The sequence below is a fragment of the Nelusetta ayraudi genome, unplaced genomic scaffold, assembly GCF_046127955.1.
Source record: "Nelusetta ayraudi isolate G7.1 ecotype Tasmania unplaced genomic scaffold, CSIRO-AGI_Nayr_v1 ptg000004l, whole genome shotgun sequence".
In the NCBI taxonomy this organism is placed as follows: Eukaryota; Metazoa; Chordata; class Actinopteri; order Tetraodontiformes; family Monacanthidae; genus Nelusetta; species Nelusetta ayraudi.
Genome location: NW_027466054.1, coordinates 1467197 through 1484988, shown reverse-complemented (window position 1 = coordinate 1484988; position 17792 = coordinate 1467197). Strand labels below are relative to the sequence as shown.

The 17792-nt window shown below is 41.7% G+C and overlaps 1 protein-coding gene across 1 annotated transcript in view; it reads left to right on the top strand.

Annotated features, from left to right (window-relative positions):
• The window catches only part of stx8 (syntaxin 8), a 34796-nt gene that overhangs the window by 3042 nt on the left and 13962 nt on the right, over positions 1 to 17792 (top strand). Inside the window, exons 5-6 of the mRNA XM_076042804.1 lie at positions 2808 to 2938; positions 4693 to 4785. Of these exons, the coding sequence (XP_075898919.1) occupies positions 2808 to 2938; positions 4693 to 4785 (224 nt within the window). The remainder of the gene's footprint in view (positions 1 to 2807; positions 2939 to 4692; positions 4786 to 17792) is intronic.

Genomic DNA, 17792 nt, shown 5'->3' with positions numbered 1-17792 from the left:
TTGAAATTATTGAATTGAACTGTGTGTCCCACAAAATAAATGCCCAACATTTTCTCTATAAAAAACACAATTAAACATAAAACACACACACACATGAAAAAAAACGTCAGGGGGAAGGCCGGCGTGTGTCACACCAACAATAATGCCTTTATCATAAGAGTGTAGTTTATGTTTCTCAACTGGTGAGTCTGGTGCAGTTTTGATTGGGCCGCGGCTTCGTGGGCAGTTTACGTTTTTTGAAAGAAAAAAATATATAATAATAAGAATAAAAAAATATTAATAATTAAAAAAAAAATATATATATATATATATATATATGTATATATGTATATATATATATATATATATATATATATATATGTATATATGTATATAAATACGTGTATATATATACATATATATACATATATATGTATATATATATATACACGTATGTATATGTATATATATATATTTACACGTATATATATATATATATACATATATATATATATATATATATATGTATATATATATATATATATATATATGTATATGTATATATATATATATACATATATATATATATATATATATTTTTTTTTTTTTTAATTATTCATATTTTTTTATTCGTATTATTATATATTTTTTTCTTTCAAAAAACGTAAACTGCCCACGAAGCCGCGGCCCAATCAAAACTGCACCATGACCCACTTTTGGGTCACGACTCACCAGTTGAGAAACATAAACTACACTCTTATGATAAAGGCATTATTGTTGGTGTGACACACGCCGGCCTTCCCCCTGACGTTTTTCACAAGCTTTGCTTGTAGGCTTGATCTCCTCAGCTGCGCTTTGCTAGGCCCTTTTATCTCTTCGCAGACCACACACCCAATTACATAAAAGGCTCGGTAAGAAAAAAACCCAACCCAAATTACATTCGCTAATAAATTAAGCCCGACGTACTAATGTGGTCATATGGTTTTCAGTGGAGTTTTCATATGGCGGCTTAGCGAGACCTACATCTCATATGTGCAGGGTAATTTGGACTTGTGGGCAGGACCCACTCCCACTGTGTGGTCTGCCAGGACAGAATGTGGAAGGGGGTGGATTGGCCATGCTTGGATAATCTAAGCCGCTCGTTTCTTTTTTTCTCCTCCCTCCTCCCTTGGTGAGAACTTTGGGGGTAGAAGAAAATGGATAGCGATTGTGCATTGTGAGCTTGAATCTCTCCCTGAAACAATGGCCTTCCAAAGCATCTCCATTTCAGACTAAGCAACGGAATGACATGGCGCCTTCGCTCCGAGGCTTAGTTCACCCCCATTGCCCATCGGACCCGCCTCTCCTCCGCTGTATCCTAACCCCACTCCTTTGTATTTTTTTTTTGCCTTTTTTTTTTTTGATTGGGCTGGAAGTAGTTGTAATTAGTTAAATCTTGCCTGTCCGAGTCACTTAAGTCAGGACCTCCGGTGCTCCGACGGCGGCCGCCTATTGCAAAAGATGTGCCTGGCTGGTTCCCTGCTGCTCCCCCACCGTCTGCTTAATTGGATCTTCACACACTGGGCACTTGCGCGCAGGAAACGGAGGGGGTTGGCACCAAGTCTCGCAGCAATCAAACCCCCGTCAAAGAGATTGCACTGCCTCGCCTCACGCTCCCCTCCTCCGATGGTGTCAGCCCGCGTTAGCCAGCACCATGCTTTGCCTAAAACAGCTCGTTAGATGAACACAAAAATATACACCACCAGTCAAAAGTTTGGACACACCCTCTGAATTGAATGTCTTTTCTTTCATTGTCATGACTATTGACATTGCAGTTTCTCCCTGAAGGCATCAAAACCACGTATGAACACACATGGGATTATGTAGGAAACAATAAAAGGATAAAATAACTCAAACATGTGTTATATTTAATTTCTTCATAATAGCCACCTTTCATAGAAAGCATATTTAGAGTTATTGAACGTGTTTTTCTTTGCATAATTACATATATCTTGCTCATACATTTGATGTCTTCAGTTTGTATTTGCAGTGAAAGAAAGATAAAAGAAATTGCATGAGAAGGTGTGCCCAAACTTTTGACTGGTAGTGCAGGTCCAAAGATTTCGGCGTCGCAGTGTTGAACTCATCCCTGTTGGAGGGGGGGGGGGCGGTCAGAGGCACAGCTTTAAGCCATTATCGGGGGAACGGCTTATAAACCTGGCGGGGTCGTGCAGCACGATGCAGAGCGATGCAGCACAATGCAGCACGGCGCAGAGAATTCCTCGCTCCGTTACTTCATCAGGCCGACAGCCGCTCCAGCAGCCCGTGGTGGAGCTGTGATAGATTAGTGTGCACTGTTTACATACTGCGCGAGCCAACCTGGTATTTTTCAATCATCAGAACACTTAAAAGACAATACTAGTAAATAAATACCCTCCTTGGTCCTGTGATCTTCAGGGTTTGGTTGTCATACAATGTTCAAAGGGGCGCAGCATTGAAAATGGAACATGCCTTATGCAGATGTGTGTGTCCCCCCCCAACCCCCCCCCCAAGAGCGGTACAGATGGACATCAAGTGTAACCGTATATATCCAGCCAAGTCTGTGTTTGCTTATGGTTAAAAGGCACTGATGTGCGATAAGCGCTTTATGTGTGTGATGACAATGTGACTGAGAGGTGAAAAAAAAAAAAAAACTTTATTCCCACCTTTCAAATTTTGTCCCCCTTTTGCCGTATTTGTTTTGACGCTTCATAAACTCGACTTGCTTTTTGTTCTATGCGCATTTTATTTTTTTTGATAGTCCACAAACATGGAAGTTGATTTTTACTCGTCACGACTCTGTCTCATAGGTCGACTCTCATCGCCGATGGGGGAGGTGCAGGTCAAGGCTCTTCGAACCCGTGGCTGGTCAACGAGACGGAAGAGACCCAGGGGCTGAGCTTTGGAGAGATCAAAGATCAGCAACAACGCATCATCGAAGGTCATTAAATGATACGAAACAAGTGAAAAAATGGACTCCAAACTTCTCGAGCCCTTTTTACATAGACGCTCTCTAAAAGAAGATGCTCCACCAGCTGAAGCCGTATTGGCATTGCATGATATGATAAGAAGCGTTAACATGTTAGAAATGTTGCGTTGGACTTTTCCTGTTCCCTGAATGGTTCCGACATGACTTGAACACCCATATGTTAGTTCACCTGACACCATGTGACACTTCATTTCTCCAGTACAGCTCTGGTTATTATCAGTTGGGGATCAGAGATTTCTTTTTATAACAGTGAAGCTAAACCACATGGTTTAACTTCCTTGTGGGAATACTGGTGGAGCTGGATAATAGCAAGCAAATGATCGGGGCTCACAGAGAAAATTCCAATCGTACAGTGTGTCAAACTTTGAAACCTTTTGAGGCCAAATCTTTTTTGTTCTTTTTTTTCTCCTTTCTTTTTGAGCTTTACATTTTCCCCCCTTTGCAGCATGGCCTGCTGTGGTTAATAGTCATAATAACAGGAGTAAAAGTCAGTCGACCGATGGGTTAAATGACTTACATGTGGTGTTGTGAACGGGGTTGGACCCCCTACTGCCTTTCAGTCCTGTTTCTCAAATGGTTGCGTTATTACTTCGCAAGTGCGGCACACTCAATCGTGGTTTTACCTGCAAATTAATTTTGGTGGTGGCCTCCACTGCCGATTCCCAGGCCTGCCAGGCATATATACATCATATGTACTGCATTAGATCTTTTCTGCACCTAACAGATTTGAAACTTAGCTATACGAACCAGCAACAGAGAATACTAATCCTGGTTCTACTCAAACATAGTTTTTTTTTGTTTTTGTTTGCATTCACATCCAAATTGTGACCAGTTAGAATGATACAACAATGCAAAGAGGCAGACAGTTGTGTTGCATTGTGTAGTAATTGCACCTTTTCACCATAAACTGAAACAAACTAGACTAAAGACTAAATAAAAAATAAAATTTGGGCCATTTATAATATGAGGGGTCTCGGTCCAAATCAGACCAAGGCTTTGAAGTGTCCTCCAGGACACAGACCATGTCAGAGAATACTGTGCCCAAACAAGGAAGTACATGGCTATAGCAGTAGACAGTCCATAGACAATCACGTCAGAGCCAAAACGTGGCCGTAGAGACGCCAGTCGAATCTGAAGTTGGAAAGCTGCCCAGGTGGTGGTTGCATGCATCTCTAAAGTTGCAAACACCATGCAAATGAATAGAGAAGACGTGTTGTTGACAGATGTCCTCCACACACCAGCGCAGGGCTACTATAAATTGCAACAATCGTAAACACGTCTCTCATCGAGCTTCATCTTCTTCCTTATTGGCAGTTTGCAAACCAAATCCTTGCGTGGTACCACACTCACAGCACTGGATTGGGGATATTTACAAGTGTCCCTGGTGTGGACAGAATACCAAACGGTTGCATGTCAGAGTGCTGATGTGAGAACATCCTTGGTTTTAAATTGGGTGTGCAATCAGAGTTGATTAGACTGTTGAAAGAGCAGACAGTAGAGCTAAATGTTACTGCTGTAATCCAATATTTCCCCTCGATCACTTCGAGGACTTTCCCATTCCCACAGTTTTAGCATTGCAAAGAAGCCTTTTTTTACACAGATTATTTTTTTTAAATCTCAGGCACTGAAACCTCCTCACGCTTGTCACTGGTCTTGTGTTTACACTCCATGAATCAGCATCTCACGTTTTCCTCCCTCTTCTGCAGCCCAGGACGCGGGTTTGGATGCGCTGGCAGCGGTGATCAGCCGGCAGAAGATGATGGGTCAGGAAATTGGCAATGAGCTGGATGAACACAATGGTAAGGCTTACTCTGTGTGCACAGTGTGTCTAAACAAAGCCAGATGGATAACGAGGGGCATTGTAAGAGCAATCATCGTTCGTTGTTCTGCTCAGAAATTGGCCGGCTCCGGGTTCTTCATCACACTAACGCGGTGTTGACAGAAAAACACTCGGACTGAGACTCTTCTTCAAACCCTGAATGTCCGAGCCGCTGACGTCACAGACTCATCTCGATCATGCCGTTGTCAAACATCTCGGAGATTATATTGCCTCTGTTTCTTTGTGCACGTCCAAATGGTTCTTTAAGTTGCAACCTCAAGCTTTTGCCCGTCTCCAGGCCAGATTCAACATAGAAACCTTTACCAAACTGAACACTTGAATCAATTCCATGGTGGTAACATATTTAGGTATTTAACATTTTTTTCTTTTGCCACATTAATCCGCATATGTTGGTCATATATTTGATGTCTTCAGTGTGTATCTACAGTGTAGAGAGTAGCAAAGTTAAAGAAGAAACAGTTGTGTCCCAACTTTATATATAATCCTGATTATTATTTCAGGTATTGTATAAGATTTGAAAAACAAAACAAACCCTGCAACATTTGACTTGAAAGAGTGGAAAAAAATCTATTAGTATATCAACTACGCCAAGTACAAAAATACAGAGAGGCGCTTGCACAGGTTGTCATATATAGTAATAGTACAAAAAAAAAATCCTCCTGGACAGAGGTGTCAATGGAGAACGCACTAATGGAATATGTCTTATTTCAACACTTCAGATGGACAGCAAATGGCAGATGGTCATTTAACCACTTAAAGAAAAAAAATCCAATGTGGCTGAATCATCCCTCTTTCACGCCAACTGACTCGCTTTTCTTCTCATGTTTCAAGCTTGATGTCATTTTTTCCGATAAAGTTGCTGTGAGGTTCTCCAGTCTCGTTGCTAATAAGGAGGATGGCAGATGACTTTGGCCCGTTTTGAATTTGGTCTTTGTCATATTTCAACCCTGTGTGACCTTATTCGCAAACAAATATAAATACAAAGTATTGGCCAAAACGTTATTTTCTTTTTAGCCTTGCTAATCTTACTCTGCATCTTGCTGTAGTAGCTTTGCCTCTAATTCAAAAGTCCTTTGCTCAATTCAGACATTTTCCTCAAAGTTAAATATGCCTAAGCGTGATAAAACAATCGTACTCAGATTGATAGGCTGCCTATTGTTTATTACAAAAAGCTTTCATGGTGCATGCAGCGTAACTGGTCCCCATTCGCATGCAAACGGCTGATATTTCCCAGGTTGAGCATCTCCACGTTGGATGTCTCCCTCTGCAATTTATGGCCCAGCTTCAAGTTCATAAGGCCTGCTGCTGACACAGGCAATGATTCACAGGGCCTTTGGACTCTGACTTTCAACTGTTTCTCTACCTACCTGTTTCTTTGCTTTGTGGGAACCTTTGTTGCCCTCCCGCCATCTCTTTCACCTCGCTCCTTTGCCCAATTTTAACAGCCCCGTTCTTTATAGCCTCGCCATTTCTCCCCTCCATACATCTCTGCGATATCCCCTTATCCCCGGAGTTATGGCAGATACATTTGTTCTGCGGCGTTTGACAGAGTGGAGAAAATATATGTATCGTATATCTGGAAATAGCTTCTTAAAATGCAGAACTACTTAAAAGGTGGCCAGGATTTAGGGTTCTTCAGAGACACGTACGCACACACAGACACGCACGCACATTTTCACGAGGGAAAAGATCGAGTTTGGCCCAGTTTTTGTGCAATATGTAGAATTTCAGTTGAAAACACAGGCTGACTTCTTGGGTTTGCCAAAATGCTCCAAGGATGTGGAATTACGCCGGCCTGGCTCTTCTAAACAACAGTTTGAGTCATTGTGTCTGTTCTTCTTCATCAGTGTTTAACTCTGCACCGTGTGGACTGAAACACAGTGGCCTCCCTTCCCACCCTCGTTTTTGGTTTTGCCTATCCTTCGTCCTTCTGTCTTTCCTCATTGGCTTTGAAAAAATGACTGAAATGATTTTGAGAAATGACGGTATTTAACACGCCACGATGCAACAAAATAGCTGTCTACACATACATGTATGTATGTGTAGACAGGGTACATGTATGTATGCATTTTTAAGAATTCTAGACCAGGGGTGGAAAAAATTGTAGAAATACAGCTCAAAAGTTTTATTTCTTGCTTACTATTAAAATAATTTCTTCTAGTTCAGCGGGCCGGATTAAAAACCTAAAAAACGCTTATGGCCCCCGGGCCGTAGGTTGCCCAGACCAGGTCTAAACCCACCGTTCTAAATTTCCACATTTTCAGTTTGTCTTTATGCCGCATTGTCACAGCAGTTGGAACTACTTCAGCTGCACCACTTGCTTCCTAAATGTCAGAACCGGGGAAGCAAACCTGTGATGAGATGTTTTCAAAGAATGAATCAATTTCACTTCCAAAGCGGGCCGACGGCACATCACTGTGCTGATAGTGACAGTTGCAGAGTGACCTCCGTGACCTTTCTGTCTTGCACAGTTCACTCTACTCCTGCCTTCTGTCCCGCAGCAGTGTTTTCCTATAAATAAATTAATCTTTTTGTGGATTGCCAGCCCGAGTCTGGCTCATGACCAAAGTGCAGTGGAGGTTGCAGTCATTTCCTTTTTCGGGGGGAAACAAATCCGTCTGAGGTCAGAGAAGAAGATGACCTTTTTTTCTTCAGAGGTTTAGGGATGAACTCAAAGCACTCACTTAGTCTGCTCCCAGTTCCAAATACATGTGAATATATTGAAATTTAGAGGAAGAAAAACACAGATTACTTTCAATTTTGTTGCTGCTCTGCGTCTCTGAACATTATTCCAGCGCACACTGCAGCTCTTGGCAGCTGTAACAATAGGAGAAAATTAGTCATTATCGTTAGCGAGTTGAAATTGAGTGGGTAACGTGCTGTCATCGGGTCACTTCTTTTTTCTTTCTTGCGTGACGTTAGCGGAGATCATTTTCATTTCAAATGAAACGTTGCAGAAAATAGTCTGTCACGGCTACAGTGTTTCTCATCAACAGTCAACTCGGTTTACGAAAGAAAAGGTCAGCGGTAATTCACTTTACAAGTGTTGCCATGTCTGAGATTGTTGTCTGCGGTGGTGACGTCAGCCTGGGTCCACGCAGTGCACTTGTGAGCGATGCGCCTTTGCTTATTCTTCGGAGTTCATCGTTAAAATACCACAATTTTGACACTTTTTTTTTGTATGAGATTTTGCAGTTACCTCTGAACGTGTCTGAGTGGAAGTGACGCAGGGCTGGATGGGCATTTTTGTTCTACTCTTTCATCTGGAGTTCATGTGATTTGAAATGGATGTGGTGCAGATGGTGAGAGAGTGCACGTTCAATCAAAACCCACGTTACACATCTAGATGAACACATCAGTGCTGTTCAGTGCTGTCTTGGATGTTTCTGTCGTGTCGCTGCTGGTTGTTCCATCATGCCAACAAAACGTTTGATTGAATCAAAAACGTATTTGAGATTAAAAAATGAACCACAATAATAAGTCATGTAGATCCCATGAAAATTGTACTGGAACTCGTATTTGTGGCTCGACATAAATATCTTTTATAGAAATTGAAGAGGTAGTGGAGTATAGTATAGAGTTATTCAGTTGGCTGTCTTGGATGTTTCTGTATATATCTCAGAAAAGTGTTTCTCCTGCACCATGCCTAATGGACCTAAAGTTTTCTATTTCTAGCAATGTCTGCTTACAGCCTCTGGTTGTACAGGTGCTGAAGACGCTCCATACAAAACTTGCTGTTTGCTCTGAATAGACAAAAATTAATTCAGCAGCGTGCGATAATTTGTTTGCAGTTCCAGTTTAATATTAGCATTTAACAAGGTTGCTACTTTAATCTGACTTTTTACTGGATGAGTTGGATTTGTTGCTTATGTTGTCTAGATTGGTTGATTCTGATAGGTTTGTTAATGAAAGTTCATTTCTTACTTTACATTTTTATTGTTACCAAGAGATGTTGGAAAAAAAAATAACTTGAGTAATGTGCATTGTGACTTTCAGGTAATGTGCATATTTTAATAGTGTACTGCTGAGCGAGCGTGAGTGTATGCGTCTTTTTGAAGTGTATTGTGCATTGTCCAATGAAGTGGGAGGTTTTATGTTGCGTCGTCTTGGCTGGTCATGACATCACTGATTTGATTTGGTTTGATTTTGCGTCAGCAGCAGGCCACTCCACTCGGCCAGTGCTAATGACTTCCAAATAAACAGTGGAGTGAGAGAAGTGCGGGCACCGAATGGCTGCGGTGCAGTGGCGCGAGCCGCCCCCTGCGCCGTAAGCGAGACCCCAGCCTGCCTCAGCTCTGAGAGACCGTTGGGTGAGCAAATAAACCACGCTAACGATGGCACTGGGCAGAAAGTTTGTGTTGCCGCCGCGGCTCACGGTGATTTATCGTATGTTTGATTCGCTCCGTTTGGACACGAGGCTGCTAGTAACGAGTAGTGTTTTCCAGAAGGCATGGAACTGCGGCTGATGTGACGTGATCTTCAAAAGCATGTTGTCATCATGCCAATGTCAAGTTTCCAATGAGCCGCATCATTTAGTTTGACCGCCAGACTGGGCGACTGGTGTTTGACTTATGAAACTTGTGAGGACCATAAATGAGGGACTATTGACATGTGCCACCTCAACCACACCAATGATTTCCCTAAAAATAACAGAAATGTTTTTTTGGCCAGTGTTCAGTTCATTGCAATTGCTGATTGCCATTTTATTTTTTCCTCATTTTTAGAATATGACCGACGCTGTGTGAGGCCATGCTTTCACTTCCTATTTATTTTTAAAGAATTCTTCTTGAGATGGTAGAAAAAAAAAAAAAAATTAGACTTTTTTTTAGTTGAATTTGTTTCGTCTTAGGATATGTTAACGTGACATTGATGTTGAAGTATGAGGTCTAAAAGATATTTATGTAAAACAATGATATCTGTATGCCACCATTATTCCTCAGTACCTTTTATCCCATAAATATCCCCTTCACTGCTTACTGTACAACACCTTCCACACACTAATACAGACAGGCAGCAAGGGAAGCCCATCAAACCTCCGCAGTGAGGCGTGGTCCATCCTGTTTAGCTCATTTGCAGACCAGGATCACATCCAGATGTCCAGCAACAGGTCTGAGCAGAGACTGGGCGAGGTTTTTTCACTTCCACTCACTACTTCATCCATCCTCCACGACATGCACAGCCATCGTGCTGGCGGTCGCGTGTGTTTTCACAAACTATCAATTGTGCATTCTCTCTCCCAAAATGCATCCTGCAGAAGGAAAAAGTCCGGCAAGGTATGATTTCACCAGTTCTGTCTCTCAGATGCCTGGAAACAACAACTCTAGACGTGTTCTTGACGGCTTTATTTTGTTTGGTTGGTTGGTTATTTTTATTTTTTTATTTTTGACCCTCATCAACTAATTTTCGTATGGTTGTCATGACCAGTGGTTGCATGTTGGAGGAAAGTTGGCAATGTGTCACAAACATCGGCAGCAACAGAATTTCACGGCGTCCATTATCTTTTAATGAGCAACCTTAAGAGCAATAAAGTGACATTTTTCTCCGTTATGTATAAAAATGAGAGGTTACAATAAGTTTTTCTGGCTACCAGCATAATTGAAATAGGCTATGTTCACCCAACGTCTATGATTTAACTTCATTTATTCATCTCCATGAGAAGTAGACGCAATTCTTCAAAATGTAAGATTTAACTCCAAAGCCACTTAATACAAGGGAAGCATTTTCATGTTTATTTCCCCTCCAGAATCCATTCACCCAACACAACTTGCAATCAAACATTAAACAGCAGGCAAGTGAAATTATTTTTGCCTGCTTTTCTCTCCACCATCTAAAATCCCTCCTAATGTCTTCACGTTCCATGCTCTCAGAATGTAGGCCGATGCACAAATCACACACTGCATTACCTCACTAGATTACCTGTTAACTGTTTGGAAAGCCACTGCGATGTTATTTGTTGTCAGTCAAAGGAAGCGTTGCCTTGCGTATGTGGTATGTGTGCACTTTAATGGCAAGCTGGTGTTGTAATTTCTCCCCGAAGACATTTTTTTGCCAGAAGATTGGCCAGAGGAGTAACATTAACCGTATGTGTTGGTGGTATTGGCGGTTAGGAACCACAGAATTTTTTCCCCTTTTTTTTTCTTTGCCAGAGACTTTGGCTCTGGGCAAAGGATTCCCCACCATTTAATGGGACCTTCGACTGACTCGAGCTTCAGCCCCACTCAGTTTCTTTTGGCCACCGCGTGCGACAGCGGTACAAAATTCTCCTCTGCTGTTTATTTGAATTGCTAACTGCTCCAGTTTTGAGGCAACATTCAAAGGGCCCTACGAGTGGAGAACAGTCTTCTGGAGCCCACGGCTGCAGGGTAGAAGAAGTCAGAGTGCTTTAGCGAGCCTGCCTCGACCCAACACCAGCACGTGGTTCCGTTTAAGCCCAGGGAGAAGATTGCACCTTCATCTGTTGGGCATTTTATGTGTTTATGTGTGTGTGTGCAAGTGTGCATACATCCATCTGTTCTTTACCAGTCTGCACTTGTGTGTGTGTGTGTATGTGTGTGTACTAAATGGCTATGCCACATGTCCTGCACATGTTCTTAGGTTGGGACTGGCACACAGGAGGAGCTCACGGTGCCAGTGGTCATCTTCCAATGGGAAGAGGTTCAACACAGATGCCAGTTCTCAAACACACACACACACACACAAGCACGCACGCACGCACGCATCGGAAACACAGTTCGTGCGACAAAGGGACATTGACTTTGAGTGAGTGTGTAAATGATAAAACTGCACAGGGGCTGTAACACCATGGAGAACTAAAGCAGGAAGCAAAAATAGTTGCAGCCTTGTTATTTAGTCTTATTTTTTATTAAAGCTTGTGTGCATATGTATTAAGTATAAGTATTTTTTGAGAATATAGATATAAATCAATAGCTAGATAGATCGGTTTGACTGATTTTTTGTTGTTGTAATTATTTAAGTAAGATTTCTTAATTCTTTATTGCCATCAGGGAACCCTTCAGGATTGATCTCTCAGTGACAAACACATTTTTAAACCAATATTTCCCTTGAATTAAAAAATGATAAAATTGTTTGTAGCCTTTGTAGCCTTCCAGTGAAGATTGTTGCAACTGTGTTTATTTCATAGTTTGTAAGCTGGTCAGTGCCGCATGAGCAAACAGGATACGTCTTTGACAGGAGAATCTTCATCTGCTCTCTGATTATTCCCATCTGCTCCCCTCCTGCCTTGATTCCAACCTGCAGGGTGTCCATGTCAAGACAAATGCAAGACAAACTTGATTTGATTTGTTCCACACTGATGCTTCTTATGTGTTGTATAAATTCAAAGATGACTGTTGGCTGAAACACAGAATCTACCTTCAAAATAATAAGTGGAATAAGAACAAAATTTATGCAGCCCTGCTTAAAGAATTTTGAAAATGCACACATCAGCAAATACAGTCATACACACTTTTACAGATTGTTGCTCAACGAAACAAAGGTTGATAGATTCATCTCCAATGGCAGTAAGATGATTTGGGGGTTTCATTCATTTCAAACGGGCCAAGTACTGTGCATGGGTTTAAAGTACAAGCCTCTCCTTCATGCACTCCAATCGACATGCCACTGGGGGGCGACAGTGATGATACCAACAGTGGTACCCTGACCATGGTCCCCTCCTGATGTTTACACTTTCTCTCCTCATTCATGCCTGTGCGCTTTCACCTCCGTGCAGCGCGCGTGTCATGAGGATGGAGTAATTCATGTTTTGGGCGGATGGAGATGAAGTCACAGGGTTTCACACTGGATTTGTTAATTTGTTTAATTCCTCCAAGGAGGTTTCTCTTTCTCCTCCAGTAATCAGAGCGTCCTCAGTTTTTCGCCTGTCAGCCGGAGGAGCGGGGTAATTACACAACAGCGAAGGTGCTGCAGCTGAAGGTGCTGCAGCTGCCTCAATTGCCTCAGCTTACCGTCGTTCTGTCAGATTTCAGCAGCAGTTACAGAGTGATAAGTCATCTGTATGTAATGTCACTCATTACTGGCATGTCCCGTACATGTGTTCATGCATGTCGTTTTTGCTGTAAAACTGCCAAACTGTCTGCATATTTAGGGTTATGTTTAACATTGCATGAAAAACCACAGTGGAGCATGTGGTCTTGTTGCATCAGATTTTGGATGTTTGCTTAGTGACCTGCATCACTCCTAACTATGCAATAGCTCTGTAGGAGGCTGCGTCCTTCCAGGATAGGAAGTTCTTTCAGCCACACTGTTGGCCAAACATTTGTTCTTCCTCTAGGCTGGAGAGCAATTACGCTAAATCTGTCTTATATCTAGTAAGATTTTGAACAGTCATGTTAAACCCTTGCACCTTTAAACAAAACAAAAAAAAAGAAAAATGGAGAGTAGTGATATAGGAAGTGTTTGGAAACACACCCCAAGTGTTCTTCTTGTCCACTATGCACTTGCACCAGTTTGTTCGCGTAAGATATTCACTTGCCCATTTGAAAAAGCAAAAGGTTGTTTCTTCTGAAGCTTTGCATCCAGTTCTGTGGCATTTGGTGTAATAATTTGTTTTTCACTTTATACTCACTTAACGTAATTTATTTGCTGTTGGCACTCATTTGCTTGAAAAGTTTTAATACCTTATGTGAGGGCCTTTAAAACATATCTTGGTTACTATCAATACCACACCAGCATTTACATTGAAATATCAGTTGTATTTTGCTTCTAGTGGACTTCAGGAGATGCACTTTTGACCCAGGTGCCTTGTCTTGTAGTTTAATTTCAAATGCCTCTCATCGGGACTTTGGATCGGACGATGATGATGAGGAGGGGTCCAAACACAGAACCTTGGGGGACACCAGAACAGAGGCTGAGGGGAGGTGTTTGGAACATAATTGTTGGTATGTTTTAGGTTTTAAGGGCAGCCACATTATTTAACCCAGTCCAGGGGGTGTCACATAACCCAATGGGTGCCAGGAGCCATGTTGGAACTGTTCGTATAGATTATTGAGAGATATTACATTTGACAAATGCGTAGAACAATGTCAATTAGTGAGGTTTTAGCCATAATAGCTTCTTTATTACAATAATTTAAGTAAAATAACTCAGGGTAGATACAGCTCAGGGTAAATACAGCTCTTTGTTTTCTGTCTCCCTACAGTGTGGGTTGAAATTGAAGATGGCTCCTCAGTCTTTGAGATGAATGCTTTTCAGATACGTGTCACATCCGGAATGTGTGTGTGTGTGTGTGTGTGGGTTCCTTCCCGTCCTTGGAGGCCTATTAGTTTTTGCCTGTCGTATAATTCTCAGGGCCAACAGTTTACACATGTGGGTTGATGGCAGTGTGTGCACATGGTGGCATATTTCCCCTCATATGTTTCAATTCATTCTGGGTAAACCAGGGCATGGCATGCAGATCAAAACACCCCCATAACTCTTCAGCTGCTTAGTTAACAGGCAAGTGTCAAACAAAAGTTTGGTGTTGCACAAATGTCATTTGCAGTCATCTTTGGCAACTAAGGCAGTGTAACTTTAATCAGTATTGCACATTCCACCAATAAATCATTACTTGTGTAACCATAAACTTATTGGTATAACCGTTGGCATTTCCAAAGGGCAACTACAAATCTCAAGTGGAATCTGTAACAGCTGCGTGAGTCTTGGATCTGGTAAACCCTCGCGACAAATATGATCTCTTGCCGTTATTGCTAGAGCTTAAACTTTAAGTATGGAACTAACAATGCCTTTTCTCTCACACAAATTGGCAATTTGTTCCAACTTTGCTTTGCTCATTAAGTTGTACACATCACAGACGTTCATCACTGACTATAGCAGTGGTTGCTGAGCTATATTCTAAAAGAAAATCAAAACCTATTCTTTTTTTCTATTCTATTTTTGAAAAAAAAAAAAAAAAATCCCAGCCTTTTCACTGTCTCTTCCTCTTGGGTGTCCTCACTAATGAAGTGTGGTGGTCCTGATGAAGTGTAACACAGCTGGTTTGGGCGCACTGTGCCAGTGACAGGGTGGTCTCTGCCTCACGCTGCCTCACGCTGCTGCTGCTGCTGCTGCTGCTGCTGCTGGCACCCTCATGCTCATCACAAACACATTGTTCGATGGCACCTGGCCATCAAAGGGGCTGATGGCAGAAAGTCTGGCAATAATCAGACATTATCCTTGATCCCTGTTAGTCAGCCAAATGTTTTGTTTTTTTTCTTTATTGAATTGTGAAGTGATAATGGGACCTAATTATATGTATTCAACTGATAGCCGTTTGCCGCAGTCACGTACCACTGCTGGTCTGGTCACCAAGCAGAAGCAATACTGACAAGTGTCACATTTGTGTTCACTTTTAAATGTGGCTTCATGTGGGACTGCATTTATTTTGTTCTGCCTGTGAGAAGGACACTACAAGCTTCATTTTGAATGACTGTAAACTTTATATTGATTACTTACAGTTGACTTGAACAGATCAATGGTCATACTAACTAACTCACAGATCAATGGTCATACTAACTAACTAACTAGTTGGTATCAGCACTTGCACATCACAGGTGTTGACGTCTAATTTTGTTTGATAAGTGCTTTGACTATTATTTATTGTGTTTTCCACAGCAGATATGAGGGCATGGCTCATTCACACTGCTGATCATTTTCTTTCTCTTTCCATTTGTCAAACTACCCATGTTGTTAGGAAAAGATTCATGAACCTTGCCCTCAGTAAATGTTCAATGAAAGTATGGATTTCTGCTGTTTAAGGGCTGTTTCTTGTTTGCGGCTGTATGCGCGCTCAGGTTTTATAGGAAAGAAAAGCATAAGGGAGCAGTGATTGAACACTGTTCTTTTTTAAACTGTTAATGATGGTATGTGATAAAATGCTGAAGCACGACTTCTTGGCATGATGCTTCAATACTGCTTTTAGTGTTTGTTTCCAAATTTTTAGTGCCATTAGATTTCCAGTGAGTCCAGCCCTGCAATGTGTTGTGTATAAGATGTATTGGGACAGAAAACTCAAATGATTTTATTCATATCTGAGAGTTGCAGTGTGTGTGTGTGTGTGTGTGTGTGTGTGTGTGTGTGTGTGTGTGTGTGTGTGTGTGTGTGTGTGTGTGTGTGTGTGTGTGTGTGTGTGTGTGTCCGCGCGCGCGCGCTCTCCCCACAGTTGGTTGCCCAACTTTGAGGAATTTGTTCACCAGCATGTTGCTGTTCCTGTTGTCTGTCACGGGTGATGATGGATTTGGTTGTACTGCAGAGGGCTCAGGGGTTTGGGAAGTTGTCTGTGGATTCACAGCAGGTTTCTCTTCCAAGTTGGTGCACAAATGGTATTGATTAAGGTAGTAAATGTGGAACCAAAGTCAATTTTTCGCATGGTGGTCAGTTTGGGTCACCACTGTTTGTTATTTCCCGTATTTTACTGTAGAATCTCAGCACATTTTGACCAAAATGTAACTCAATAAATTTGCGTTTATTTTTTTTATTTTATTTTTTACAAGAATTAGCTTTTTAGCACTGCTTTTAGTTTAGAAATGTAAACCATTTTCATCCTAATTGTATTTCAGTGCAGGTTGCCAGCAGTTTGAGTTTATTTACAACTCACGGAGTAAAAAGAGAGACAGAATCTCTCTTAAAACTGTTCAGTTTCATATAAATAAACACAGAGTTGCAGAGTTGATGTACTTCTAACATCATAGCATGCTCTGGGCTCACCTGTTGCATCTAAAAATACATTTTTAGGTGGCTTAGAAGAACAGCGCTGTGTACACAGTCAGACACACTGGGTCCACTTGGAAACACTTGAACTCTGAATCTCTGCTGTAAATCAAGCTGTAGGAGAGGAGGTTCGAGTGGAAAACAACGTTTCACCTTTCTTGAAATCCTGGAGAGAAATCTACTCTGTAAACACAACAGAATGCAGTACACGAGAATTTGCCCCCTTTAGACAAACTGTGTTTGAGTCGCTCAGAGAAAACAAACAGTTGTCTTGTGCACTATGCCCAGAGGACATCAAAGTAAACACGCAGCAGTATAGCACATCCTGGAGCTGTGCTAAGGTGTCACTGTTGATGTCAAAGCCTAGTCTCAAGTAAACACACACACACGCACACACACACACACACACACACACACACACACACACACACACACACACACACATTCCAAAATAAAGATTTGGGGTCGGAAATTCGGCCAATAAAAGTCTGTCCTCCAAGTTTCTCATGGTGCTCTCGCGTGTCAGAGTCGTCGTCTTTGTCTGACTTCAATTAGGCGTTGTAATGTTACGGTTTGCTTTGAAATGGATGGTTGGAGCCAATTGCTAAATCTCATGTACCCCACGTGGTGTCCAGTGAATATGTTTGTGGAAATGAGTGAGGCTCGTGTAGCCCTTGATCTCAACAGGGATTTCTCTTGCGCAGCCTACACACTTGTGAACCACAGTGTCGTGTCAGCCAGACTCTCTGTGCTCTGGGGGATTACAGAGCGCTGGCTCACTGCTCAGAAGCTGTCTCAGACATATTACCATGGTCTTATCACTTTTTTGGAACATGGGACGACCAACTCTCAGCATCGTTGCCTCTTCTTCTTCTTCTTTTATGCATTTGTTTGTTTATTCTTGTGAACAGTCAAGAAAGCCTAATGAGCGACGCACTTTTATTTTACTTTTTACTTTTGGCCTATTTGTGGTCTGTGTCTTGCCAGACAGCTCTGTGTCTTCTTTGTCTTTGGCCCCTTTACCATCATGCTTTAATTTTCTAAAGATCTCGGTTCTCAGTTTTCCTCCAGCTACTTATATCGAATCAAACAATCCACAAAGCACTTCATGAGATAGTTGTCAGAAATAAGGGTCTTGATTAAAGAAATGTTCCTTTGCCTTACACTGGAAGTAGGTCACTTGTGGGAAGCTTAGTCTGTAAGTTTTGTAATGTTTGGATCAAACTTCAGGCTGATCATCCATCTGTTGAAAATGCACCAATA